At 37.9% G+C, this 14507-nt stretch overlaps 1 protein-coding gene across 5 annotated transcripts in view; it reads right to left on the reverse strand.

Moving 5' to 3' along the window:
* The window catches only part of sema6e (sema domain, transmembrane domain (TM), and cytoplasmic domain, (semaphorin) 6E), a 154843-nt gene that overhangs the window by 39598 nt on the left and 100738 nt on the right, over positions 1-14507 (reverse strand). For all 5 annotated transcript variants that reach the window (XM_051866641.1, XM_051866642.1, XM_051866638.1 and 2 more), the window contains 8 exons: positions 9193-9307; positions 8678-8735; positions 6884-6940; positions 5737-5838; positions 1172-1262; positions 774-896; positions 602-690; positions 59-276 (listed from right to left, as the gene is read on the reverse strand). In XM_051866641.1, coding sequence (XP_051722601.1) covers positions 59-276; positions 602-690; positions 774-896; positions 1172-1262; positions 5737-5838; positions 6884-6940; positions 8678-8735; positions 9193-9307 — 853 coding nt within the window. The remainder of the gene's footprint in view (positions 1-58; positions 277-601; positions 691-773; positions 897-1171; positions 1263-5736; positions 5839-6883; positions 6941-8677; positions 8736-9192; positions 9308-14507) is intronic.

The raw sequence follows: 14507 nt of genomic DNA on the forward strand, positions 1-14507 counted from the left end.
AGGCAGTCTATAAAGTGTGTACGGAAATATAAAATGTATTGTGGTGGGATTGTGGTACCTGTTGGCTTGAGTGGTAAAGACGCCTAGCACCGCAGGCCTGTGGTTGATCTGCATGACGTTGGTTAATGACTGAAGAACGTCAAAGTAGAAGAACGAATCACCTGGAACTGAACAGTTCAACCGGGCTTTCAGGAAAGAAGTCCAGTAGCGCTCTAGAACCCGCGGAGAACCGCCGTTATCATTCTTACACACGCGAGCGACTCGAGAGAACACCACCTGGTTTAAGTAAATGAGACATAAAGAATGTAAGGAAGTGTGCGACCTCTTTTAAACCTCTTCATTAGGATTGATTTAACAATTAAAAAAAGATTCATATATATACACATAACTTAGCTTAAAACAAGAGAAAAAACAGTCTGAAAAGAATTCAATAAACTTGATTAATGACATATACTCTGAAAACAAATCTTAATATTTCATGCATTTTTGCTTCAAGTAAATTTATATTGTTTTAAGGATGTCTACATCTTTTTCCTGGAAGACAAGACAAAAATAGTAATTAGAAAAAATGATTTTTTGCAGTGTACTTGCAGTGTCTGACCTTGCCAAGGGTGGTGTACTCTACTGCAATCTCACTGAGAAAGAAGTAGACGTAGTTCCCGTACTCAATGGCATGAAGGAAATGAGGCTCTAAATAAACAAAGACACAATTAATAAAAGAACAGAAACTAAAGAGAAAATCCTTTTAGGTACCTGATTAACAGGTGACCCACCTCGTAGCCATTTTGAGTCGTATTTTACAGTACGCAGGACAGGACTGCTTTCTCCTAAACTTCGGTAAATCACTGCATCACTTGCTAGAAAATCCGTCATTGTGGCTGAATAAAAGTCACCGCCTGTGAAGTGAGGTGAGAAATATGTATTGATAAATCAAAACAACACAAAACCCCGGCAAAACGGAGCTCAGTTCAGTTCAGTGTGTATATGGCACAAAGAGAAAATGAGAGACGCGTCTCATCTCCCTCATGTCCCTTTTAAATCTCTGTGCGTCTGTGATCACTGCTGTCTCACTGAGACTTCCTGCACTTTGTAAAATGTCAGTGGAACACTAGTGAGATTACAGGAGATTTCGTGTCTTCCTCCCCAGACGGATGGTGCTCTGCCAACTCACCGGCAAACAGGCCAACGTTAGACTGGCGGGATTCGAAAGGGCAACGGGCTTGACCGACCACCTCCTCCCCATCCTGCTCCAGAGATGACATCTGACCAGAGAGAGAGAGAGAGAAAGACCCCTTACACACACTGAGCAAATAAAGAACACTTCAAATACAGCACAAAGATAAGAGTTTGAAAAATGTCCATTCAATTCATTGTTGTTTTGGACCATATTGGCTTTCAAATTTTGAGGTTAAATCAGGTTTGGCATGCCATGAGGGGGAGTAAATGATCCTACCCCTTTAATATTATTTTTTAATATTGTAAATTCTGATTATCAATCCAGAATCTTTTGAGAAAGATTAGTGATGCACTGGTGAATCGTTTACAATTTAGTGCATGTTTTGAAAGCCTGTTGGTGGCTTTTGCAAAGACTTTTGGGAGCTTGAATTCAGCGTTGTATAAATGTTTGTGGACCGGTGGGTGGTGTGTGTTCCATGGTTGTTTTGTTTTGTTCCTCTTTGGGAACTGTAGGTGTGAACAGTGCGCCAGCTTCTCTTGTTAGTCAGAGGCAGAGCAGAAGCTTCTGACCTGTGGTGTTCACAGAAAAAAACAGCGTGCTAACTGCCTGTGTTGGGTGACACACACATACATGTGTACAAATCCACACAGATATTCAGCCTGCAGGGCTAGAGACGTCCTCACAAAGACGGCTGGATTACACACAAGCACAAATACACATTTAGCAATGCGGCTGAAAGGGTCCTGTGGGCATTCTGGTATTCAGGGTCACATTGTGTGTCATCCCCACCGGATTAACACCTACTGAACCTGCTGAAGCTCACCACCACTTACACTGCCATGTAGCTCATAGGGATATAGAAGAATAGAGGGGAATTAAAGCAGGAGCAGCATTGGATTGGTTCTATGTCAAAGGGAGACCATCTGTACACCTCTGTGCAGTAAAGTCTGTTTGTTGTTTTATGTGGCTGTATATCACTTTAATATAAATATGAATAACATAAACCCTACTCATATTGCAAAAACAGTATTTTGGCCAACACCGATAAGCTGATCATTAAAATTTTATACTATTCTTTGTAAAGAAATTAAAAATTAAACAGTAATGTTAAGCGAATTGAGTTTGGCATCACAACAAATAATATATATATATATATATATATAAAAAATGACATTTATTTATTTAAAGAGGACCTATTATGACCTTTTTCAAAGTACTGATTTTGTTTTTGGGGTCTATTAAAATAGGTTTTCACGCTTGGATGTTCAAAAAACTTTATTTTTCATATATTTTACATTGTTGCAGCCCCTCTCTTCCCAGTCTGTTAGTAACGCTCTATTTAGTTTCTGTCTCTATGAAACCCCTGCTTCCGAAATGTGCAATATGCTCTAATTGGTAGGCTGGACCATGTGTTGTGATTGTGTTGTCAACCGCTTCCAGTATGTTTTGCAAATGTCACAGCCCTTACCATAACCGCGAGTTTCAACACACTACTAACATAACTCAACCAGGCCTCACCCCCAGGAGTGTCAGTTCACCTAAAGCCAAGGTATGGCAGACTCCGATGACGTCATTCAATCTTACTACATCAATGTGACAGACCCACATACAGTATTTTCATTAATTCCTCTCAGTATCATACATGCTATTGCTGCAGCCACCCTCAAATATGCACATAAATCCATGGACGCATCAAGCCACGGATGCAATTTACTCGCTTTTCTTTTTTTATTAAAGGTGCACTGTGTAAATTTTCGGAGGATCTATTGATAGAAATGCAATATAATATACATAACTATGTTTTCAGTGGTGTGTAAAGTACATGTTACATGTTACATGCGCCGGCATGTTTCTACAGTTATACAGTTTCTGCATTATCAAAGACGTGATCTAAGAGAATCGACGATGCATCGGCGACACCTGATATTTGGCATGCTAAATATCTGGACCTGTCTGCTGCTGTGTGAAATTTGTTCTGACTGACAATTACATCGGCGATGACCTACAGCCAATGAGAGAGCAAGATACAGGGCAGTGGGAAGTTATAGACCATAATATCAGCAATATTTCCTTATTACTTCTCGTGTGTTTGGTTGTGAAACGTTGTTGCTGGCGATTCTTCCTTTTGTAAAGTCATGCAATGTGTAACCCCGTCCATCGCTGATCAATCGTGCAATGTGCACACAGCAGCAACTGAATGCTACCTCAGATAGTCGTGCAGTGTGAAAAGAACTGCAATGTGAAAATCGTGCAATGTGAACTTGGCAGCCGCCATATCTTGCCATACCCAATTGATACCCCTGCTCACCCCTTTTTTTGTGCATGCCTTGGGCGTGAATTATTTAAATGAGGAATATTGTGACGTGTACATTCCCTTGAAGAAATCTCAAGACTATAATCGAGGTGTTTCAAGGGGTTCAGAAACAGTGCTTACTGATATAGAGAATAACTCCCTTTGAAGTGGACTTTGCAGACCTTTTTCATGCTCAAACAGTAACATTACACACTAAAGTAAGTTGAAAATGTAATTATAAGACCCCATAATAAGCATAATAAGACCTATTTAATAATAATAATAATAATAATAATAATAATTCAATTATTAGTGTTTTAAAACTTTAAATGAGCAATAGATGACAGCAAAGGTAATCTAAACGTAATAATATGGAAAGTTTAACAGTGAGAAAACGGTAAATTTAACTTTTCTCAAAGTCTCAAAACTATATATTGTAACATCTAACTATCTAACTATAACAATCTTTCCTCAACCTCTCCTTGCACAGTTTTCCAGAAAGTTCTCCACAGCTCGAGCTGTGAGTTGAGAGTGAAGGAATGCGTAAGGAGACGATGCAGAGGAACTGAGTGACATGATTTGCAAGACATGACATATTGTCCCTCTCCAGGGCTCTAACAGAACGGGCTTCTCCTCGGAGAGATGCAGAAAAACGAGACTGAGCACGAGAAATGGAGACAGACTGAGAAAGAAGTGGAGAGGAGGAGGAAAGAGAGGAATATGGAAGGAAGATGCCTTCGGGGTAAGGTGCATAAATCAGGATCTCCAAAGAGCCTCAAATGGAAAAGTTGAGAGCAGAGCCTCATCCGTGAGTTTAGCTGACTCCCTGCTGGCCTCCTCCAGAGTTTAGTCAGATTTACATGCTCTCTGGCAAACAAAAACACACGCGCGCACACACCGCTAATATTGATGGAAAACCATCAATCGCAGGACAGGCATGATTCCACATCACTAAACTTTCACTAAACTAATGTTGCATATATGTGCAGGCACAGAATAAACTATATTTCTAAGGCAGCAAAAAAAAAAAAAAAGCCTTGAGATTCTTAAATACAATAAAAAAAACAAAACAGCATTTAACATTTTATGACATTTTCAAATGAAAGTATTTCAGTAGGAGGGATTTCCTTTTGCTCTAAGGTAGCTATTTGATTGGATTGTGAAAAGTTACAAAAAAATCTATGATATTATTGGTTAATTTTAATGAAAGATTAATACTAGGGACATTTAATAAGAAAGTAAAAAGGGTAATTTTGATTTCAAGTTGTCTTTTAGCAGGGTTTGTCATGAAAGAAAAAAAAAAAAAAAAAGAAAACATGGAAAATAGCAATAAATAACTAGCAAATAAAACAGCATTTACCATGTGTTAAAAGAACAAAAACATTACCCTCAGGAAACATTGATTGCCTACAACATAAACTATAAACTAAAATGTTGTAGTCACTATATGGCTCTTTTATTAAACGTAATAAATTACTGGTTTTCATGTCAGATGGTTTTGGCAGCAATAGCAGCCAATAATCTGAGCAAATTATTCAGTCACATTACTTGAAGCAAAGTCTAATTTTTGATGCGCATTTAAGAATTTATTCAGTAAATGCACTTCTATCATATTTTAAGTGCACGTCTTCTTACCAAATAAATAATAGTAGTCAATCATCTGAGCGAAATAATAGCAGCCAATCATCTAAGTGAATTATTCAGTCAAATTACTTGAAGCAAAGTCACGAAATTTGACACACATCTAGGAATTTATTTATTAAATGCATTTCTATCATAGTTTATGAGCACACCAAATAAAACATTTATCTGCCTTAATTTTTATGTGCATTTTAATATTTTTATTTGCCTGATTTTATTTATTGATGCTTCCATCCAGCATTTTTTATACCCCAAATTTCCCAAAAATAAGTGGATGGAAACCCGGTTAACACTTGACCTCTGTTAATATTGCTCAGTGAAACTGCAAAAAACAAAATGTTTATTTTAGCCAACAGCCAGTGTTGGTGGGAGAAAACAGACCTCCCTCACAGAAAAAAAAAAAAGGATATTAATTCATTTCTGAGAAAGAGCACTATATATACGATTTTGAACAGGCCTAATATTCAAATTCATTTTAATGCTTACAAATTTAGGTAGATGTGTGCATGTAGACTGTCAGTTTTGATTCTTTAAAAGGAAGCTTCAGAAATCTACTCATCTGTAGGAGGTTATAACTGTGTGTAAGTGAGTGTGTATGTGTGTGACAGAAATAGACTCATCATACCTTGTAGTTGCGACAGGTGGGGTTGAACGCATTGGTTCCACATGCAAAGAGAGTTTCGTCGTTACGTGGCACCAGCACTTTGATGTAGTTGTAACACTCATCCTGTGAAAGACAAGACACTGGCTTTTACTCGCACTATATATAACTCCTGCATGACACACACACACACACAAAGACTGACTCATCCTGAAGCTTACAGCGAGCATCATTACTGACTCCCTTTTTTCCTTCACTTCCACATACAAATTACCATAATCCCTATGCTGAGCTCCAGGATCTGACTTGCTCACTGCAACACAGTCTTCAACCAACAATGATATTATAAAACCTATGTGTGTGTTCAAATATCATCATGTATATACAGCCACCTGTGGTGAACCACTTAGTCTTAGCTTCAGACCATTTACTGACCATCTAATGCGTACTGATTACAAAACTGGCAAGAGCCTTCTTGATCTGGCAAACTCTAATCTGAATGACTGGCTTGACACAACTTTTAGGAATAAGAACACAAGTTTGTTTTGTAGAGATTTATAATATTAAAATTCTGGAGGATAATTTTCACGTTTTGGCCGATAAGTGATAAATGGTCCATAGTAAAATTCTATGCTATTTTGTCCAAATAAATTGAAAATAAATCATTAAAATCTAATAAATCATTTAAAATGTTTAAAGTGAGTGAATTTAGGCAAAACAGAGATATTTTAAGGTTGGCTAAAAAATTAATTTAACAGTTTTGGAATATTAGTGTTTTTAAAGATTAATTTTAAGTGAGTGTTAGATAACTAAGATCATCTGATATATTATAATTTCTTCATACCGATATTTACTGCAGAAACATTCATGCAGACTGCTGGGCTATTTTATTTTCCTCACCAGTCTATTACTGTAGGATCTATTTCAGATAAATCCACCTCTAATGGGCACAAATCTACAAAATGAAATGTGGTTGTCAGATGTTCAGATGGTTTCTTCCTGTCTATCTTCCTGTTCTTTTCCAGAATAAGCTGCAATGTGGACCAGACCTGCCATTTAGATAAAGGTCTGTCTATGCGAGACTAATAACCACTTAATGCAACAGTTGCTGACTTCTATCACACAATTACAGGGAGAAAGGGAAGGAGAAATAAAAGAGTTGTGTACTCACGCTGTTTTTCCCCCTGACTGTGCATTTCTCCACATCTTTTGTCTTCCATGTCAGTTTCTGCCACACAAACAAACAAACAATTATGGGCTCATCACTATTCACAACAGCTGCAATAGGAAAAACTAATTTACTTCAATAAGCATCACTCATAAACATAAAAAGGAAGAAGCAAGACTGAGCAACAAGAAGGAAAAGAGAGATGTCTCAGGTTGTTAACAATCTGAGTGTTTGTGTGTATGTGTGTGTGTGTGCTTGTTGGTGTCATTAGGTCAGGCTGTATTTCAGAGATTTACTGGGCCGCCTCATGTCTGCCCACCCAACAGGAACAGCAGGCAATCAACACCCACACACACATACCATGACAAGCTAAAAACAACACTCTCACTAACACAACTATTTGCTGCAGTGACATCTTACTCTCAACAGTTAAGATAATAATGTCAGTGAGACCCAAAGGACAAATGAGTGAGCAATCTATCCATAAGCAGACTGCTTCATCAACACTATTACATTTGATATGACTGCTGTAAGTATCAACAACGTACAACGTACAGATTTTCCTTTTTTAAATCTCTGAAAATTGCTTAATGCTATTAAGTCTAACTAAATAACTCTAACATTCAGAACTCAAAACTGCCTCCTCAGTCTATGTAACAGCAAAAAATGGGTCTTTCAGGGGGAAAAAAACAGCCACTTACCTTGAATAAGGTACAAAAATAGATTCTTAAACACCTTAAGATGTATACTTTCAATTAAAAAAAAGTTATTTTTTCTTCACTTTTTCAAAAAACTACGTGAAAGCAGATGCTTAACCTTGAGAAATGTTGATCACGAACCTCAGGAGGTCATGCTAAATAGTATATGACCGATTTTATTTTCTATTCATTTTATTTGAGGCCTGTGATTCACTATTATGAAAAAAATTGTAAATAGGACATCTAAATACAGTTTAAAACTAGATTTTGTATTTTCCTTCTGGAAATAAATATTAAATAAAACTGATGACAGAGTTGTGGTACAGTTAAATATTATGTTTTGGTAATAATTAATTAGTAAATAATTTTAAAGAGTTTTTACTATAGTTTTACTATCCAAATTATGATATTGCTGTATAATTTGAATTGCCTGATACAATTGAGAAGGTCAAGAGCTTTAACGTGGGGCAGGGCAATATACCAACTCTTTTTTTTTTAAAGATTTATTTTTGGTGTTTTTGTCTTTATTGAGATAGGATAGTAGAGTAGACAGAAAGTGATGTGGGAAAGAGAGGGGGACGGAATCGGCAAAGGTCCGCGAGCCAGGACTCGAACTCGGGTCAACGAAATGTACATGCCGGAGTGCTGCCATCGGCTCCGACCACAACATCAATTTTAACTGGGGGATACAGACATTTGATGTGTTTAAAACTAGCTAGTTATTAAAGCTCATTAACATAAACATATCTTACAGAATGTACAGTAGCTTAAACAGCCTATTTAATTCCAAGTATCACACTGAGGGTGGAAAATGGTTGTGCGAAACTAAATTACGGCTGTTTTTTGAGTAAGAGACCTTGACTAACATTTCAAGTAGACCTCAGGGAAAAATAGACAACGTTATAAAAGTGTAGAATACGCGTCCTTTAAAGCCACCATAAAGAGAATTGCTCATTTGAAAAATGGGATTTCTGAATGGTCCTTCCCCAAAGACGAATAAAAGTGAATACTCCACTTTACGCACTCACATCACTGATCTGAGAGAAAGAAAAACATTAGAGATGACTGAAACAGAAAGTTGAGAAAAAGGTGAGCTTACCTGTTGGGGGACGATTCGCTCCACTGAAGCGCTGAGGTTAATGGCAAAAACGTGATCTCTACAGAGACAGAGAGAGACAGACAGAAATGCCAATATTCTCATCAAGTGTTTGAGCAACTGAGATTTTTTTTGCCATTTCTTTCAATAAGTAACAATACAGTGCCAATAACACCTTGAGCTGAATTGAAGGGGGCAGAGGACAGCAAAAACGAGAGTGAGAGAGCATGAGTGGTGAAGAGACAGACACAGAGGAAATAGAAGGGGTGAGAGAGGTGTCAGAGAGCGAGCGAACATCCATCTGTCTGCAATCCAGGTCTGAATGAGACTGATTGGCCCAATCACACGACCCTTATCATTAGTGTGTGGGTCTTATCGCTGCAGGCGTCTGGAGAAACAGCACTAGTGTGTATGGATCCAGAGGTCTGGAATTCCTAGTCGATGTTGCATCTTTTGAAATGTGTGTGGCTGTGGTGTTGTGTGCTGTGCGAGCATGTGATTGAACTGACATGACATACCTTGCAGCAATGTAGACCATGTGGTTAATCCGCAGCATCCTCTGAAAATCCAACCCCAGTCTGGCAGTGTCGTTATCTGACATGTTCCCCTGGAAACTGGGGTACAGGTAGGTGTCTTCGTGATGGGGAAGAGAAAAGACCGAGTTAAAATCAACTAGAAATGGTCTCTCTACCATCTTGGTGTCAGTGTAGCACCTGAAGGATTATTCTTATTTTCACATCAACATTTTCAAATTAAGTTGTAGCTTAACAGCAATTTAACCACCAATTTCAAGTTCCAGAAAGGTACTAAAGACATTGTTAAAATAGTCCATGTGACTGCAGTGGTTCAACCGTCATTTTATGGAGGGACGAGAATACTTTTTGTGTGCAAAAACAAAACAAAAAATAATGACTTTATTCAACAATATCTTCTCTTCTGTGTCATTCTCATACGCTGTTTACATCCAGCGCTTCCAGGTTCTACGTCAGAACGGCGAGTCATTATTGGCCGGCTCCTGCATCAGTATCACAAGCATGCGTCGTGCTGCTCACGTGATCAGCTTTGGCCAATACTGAGCCAGCGTTCTGATGTAGAATGAAGGTAAAATGAAGGTTGAACCACTGCAGTCACATGGACTATTTTAACGATGTCTTTAGTACCTTTCTGGAACTTGAAAGTGGTGGTTAAATTGCTGTCTATTGAGGAGTCCAAGAGCTCTCAGATTTCATCAAAAATATCTTAATTTGTGTTCCAAAAATGACCGAAGGTCTTACGGGTTTGGAACGACATGAGGGTGAGTAATTAATGACAGAATTTTCATTTTTGGGTGAACTGACCTTTTAAGTCTTCTTGGCTAGTCTTAAAGGGTTAGTTCACCCAAAAATGAAAATTCTGTCATTAATTACTCACCCTTGTGCCGTTTTACACCCGTAAGACCTTCGTTGATCTTCGGAACACAAATTAAGATATTTTTGTTTAAATCCGATGGCTCCCTGAGGCCTACATAGGGAGCAATGACATTTCCTCTCTCAAGATCCATAAAGGTACTAAAAACATATTTAAATCAGTTCATGTGAGTACAGTGGTTCAATATTAATATTATAAAGCGACGAGAATATTTTTGGTGCGCCAAAAAAACAAACAAAATAACGTCTTATTTAGTGATGGCCGATTTCAAAATACTGCTTCAGGAAGATTTGGAGCGTAATGAATCAGCGTGTCGAATCATGATTCGGATCGCGTGTCAAACCGCCAAACTGCTGAAATCACGTGACTCTGGCGCTCCGAACTGCGGATTCGACACGCTGATTCATAACGCTCCGAAGCTTCCTGACGCAGTGTTTTGAAATCGGCCATCACTAAATAATTTGTTATTTTGTTTTTTTTGGCGCACCAAAAATATTCTCGTCGCTTTATAATATTAATATTGAACCACTGTACTCACATGAACTGATTTAAATATGTTTTTAGTACCTTTATGGATCTTGAGAGAGAAAATGTCATTGCTCCCTATGTAGGCCTCACGGAGCCATCGGATTTAAACAAAAATATCTCAATTTGCGTTCCGAAGATTAACGAAGGTCTTGCAGGTGTGGAACGGCATGAGGGTGAGTAATAAATGACAGAATTTTCATTTTTGGGAGTTTTCAGTATTGTCTAATATTTGTCAAAAATTTCAGAAGCAACAATAGAAACATTCACATTTTTTTTCTATTTTTCAAATAGAAAACAGTTATTTTAAATTGTAATAATATTTCACAATATTACTGTTTTTTGTGTATTTTTAATCAAATAAATGCAGCCTTGGTGAGCATAAAAGACTGCTTTTAAAAACATTAAAACCCGATCCCAAACTTTTGAACGGCAGTTTATATACATATTTTCACTTAAAAATGACAAAAAAATGTAGTAGTGTTGGATGGAGACAAAACGTAGTTTGGTGGTCTGTCTGGGGGCCTCGATAAATAAAAAATAAAAAAAAGCCCTTCCACATCAAAAACTGTTTAATGTTTATAGTGATATCACAGATCTCACTTTGCTGTTAGCAATTATGATGTGTAAGTGTGTTTACACTCAGAAATGTCATTTGCTAATTAATCTCATTTACACTTAAAAAGATTACTTTCGAGCACAATGTCAAAGATGAGTCACAAGTCACTTTGGCATGCTCTTCTTTCAGAGGTTGAGTGGGTTACACAACATTTTCAGACCCGCAGAGACATTCACAATGACCTGTCGGGACCTTTAATTTGCAGGTCTGTTTGGAAACTGTGCACTGCTCAAAAGTAGCAGACACAGGGTGGGAAATATGACCTTGGGGTGGAAAGAAAATCTGGACTTTATAATGATTCCTGTTACTACAGTTACTCAGAGATTATGAAAGTATTGTTTTGAATTTCTCCTGAGCTTGGCAGACCACAGGTGGCCGCAGCAGGAACTGGAGCTCGCTCTGATGTTCAGGAGCTACAGTAAACAAACATGTAAGGGTTAAACTGGAGCAGAAACTTCACTCTTTTTTCATAGACACTGACTGGGTAAACACCATCATCTGATCTCGGCAGGATCATCCTTCAATAAAGATCACCCAGAGTGTCTGCATCTCAACATACAGCCAGAACCAATGAACCAGTGATATGAGAAAGAAACTTCAATCCACATGACTCTCGCAAGTCTGAAAACACTGCATGAACTCACTGCATGAGAATGAATATTCTAGAATTCTCAGCTTCATTCTTCAAAATAATTTAAGATTATTCAACCAAACTGAAGTTATAAATTTTAAAGGACGGAATCTGAACGCTAAGCATCATACACTTGCAGACGTTGTAAACGGTTACAAAGAAAATCTGAGCATCTTACACTAATCAACTGAGGATCACACACTACCAGACTTTCAAGTTGTTCCAAACACAACAAACTCCCGCAGAAACATACGCCTCCTTGCTAGGAGACGCATGACAAATGAAAATAATGTGTCTAAAATTGCCTCAAAATATCAAATACGTTTGATACATCATACACTACACGATTTTCTAGGAAATCTGTCAACTCCAACTGCCCAAAATCTTTCAGCAACAAGCATCAACTCACCCAATTACAAATTAAGGCAAACATCTGGACAGTGTAGTGTATTCCAGCCTTATGGCAACATTCACTCAGTCAGTGTTTGAGATTGAAGGAAGCGATGGACGTAAACAGAGATTACTAACAGGTCTAATATACATTTTCAATCTGCCAAGTTTCACATACTATCTAGATGAACATATAACCAAAGTTTCTATTCTCACGATAGCAGTGAATAACACTAAACTAGGGATGTCCTATCGACATTAGAGGCCCATATCAATAGATTAAAAATAAATAAATACATTCATAAATTCATGTTATGGCTGATATAACTCTCGTGACGGTAGCCATTGACTTGCACTATATGAATCACTAAAGTCCCTTTCAAGAAAAGTCTGTTCACTCGGTGGCCATATATGCAACGCCTCCGGGCAGCTATTTCAGGCATCCAAGACCAAGTCCTATCTATTTGAATGGGGGAATCCTGAAATCTCAAAAACTGCTTGGAGAACTCACAATTAAATAACATATTTCAAATCAGCAACAAAATCTGACATGAACTATCCCATAAATGTTGTTTCTTATGCTCAAATAGCGTTAAAAAAAGCTTATTTTTCAGGCTAGACCAGCCAATGCGCATGTGCAGTCCTAAGTGCGAGTCTCAGGTTTCTGTGGGAACCGGAGCTTCTAACGGCAGCTGCAGTGACACAATGACTTTACCAATCAGCGATTGGCTCTTTTACTTAGAAAGGGGGACGCATTCCACCATATTGCACTTTGCAGTTTCTTCCATTCATAACTAATAGGAGTGAACAGTCTTTCTACATTCTTTGTAATCACCCAAGACCACGGTTTCTGCAAAAAACTTTCTTTACTGTTCTTCTTTAATCTTCTGTTACTGGCCTGTGGGTGAGTAAATTAACGGCAAATTTTCATTTTTGGGTGAACTAAGTACAGATCAAAGATGATCACACTGGATGCTATGAGAGACAACTAGTCCAGTGTGGTTCTGTTCATATAGCACAGATTTAACGAACTCAGCTCAAAAAACATGGATGCCAACAGTGAAATCAACAAAGATGCCATATTTTGTTAAAGCCTGTTAAGATGCTACTTTTTTTCACCAGTAATGTGTGGGCTGTACCAAGACCGCAGGGCTGATGGGACCATCTATGGTGGAGAGAGGCAGACTGGTATCAAAATATGCAAATGCACAAACTGCAGTAACAACTAGTTTTTCAATTCGGTTCAGAACAATGACAGTCACATTCAACAATTAAATTTACAATTACACTGTAGTTTAGGGTCCAATTCTCACTATTAACTAGTTGCTTATTAGCATGCATATTCCTAGGATATTGGCTGTTTATTAGTACTTATAAAGCACATATTGTCTTATTTTGCATGACCATACTCTACATCCCTTCATCCTACCCAATACCAAAACTTAACAACTACCTTATTAACTATTAATAAGCAGTAATTAGGAGTTTATTCAGGCAATCATCATAGTTAATAGTGAGAATTGGACCCCTAATGTGACCAAATTTACTACTGAAAATTAAGATGACAATCGCTATTAAATTGTACATTAAATGTGTCATGTGTCCAAGCAAACTGAACAACTAGTTATTGCAGTGACAGCACTCACTGCCAGCTCTTCTGAGCTGTTGTGCTAGAAAAAAAATAAATCACAGAAATGGAGGTACCTGTCTTGACTCATTTGCATATTTTGATATGGTCTCCCTGCACTGTAGTTGCTCCCACCAGCCCTGCACTCCACAAGAAACCCATATATTATAGTCCAGACCAAACATGTTTCAAACCATCATCTTAACAAGAATAAACATATCACTGGTTGTTACAGTTGGTTACATGTTGCAGTTGTCACTCCCCTAAAAGAATTTTATGTGAACAGAACAAGATTTTTCGTTCAGAAGAGGAGTGAAACCATATTTAGCTACATAGTCGCACTTATCTAATGGGTTTAAAGACTACAAAGTGTAAAGGCTCTAGCACAAAGCAAAGTCTCAGGATGTAAAACCACACACCCATACAGTAAGCACATAAACACTCACACAGGTGGAAATGGTTGATAAATGGGTCTCATTACTTGTGTGATGTTCTTTTTGGAGAGCTCTATTAGCCCAGCTATCTGTACACCAATGGCCCTGAGGCTCAGTATCTGTTTTTGAGTCCAGCTCTCTCAAATGTGGTCCACTCATTTCAGCAGAACAAAAGACCCTACAGAGCTCTTGTACCTGCT

Source organism: Ctenopharyngodon idella, chromosome 16 (genome assembly GCF_019924925.1).
Source record: "Ctenopharyngodon idella isolate HZGC_01 chromosome 16, HZGC01, whole genome shotgun sequence".
NCBI lineage: Eukaryota > Metazoa > Chordata > Actinopteri > Cypriniformes > Xenocyprididae > Ctenopharyngodon > Ctenopharyngodon idella.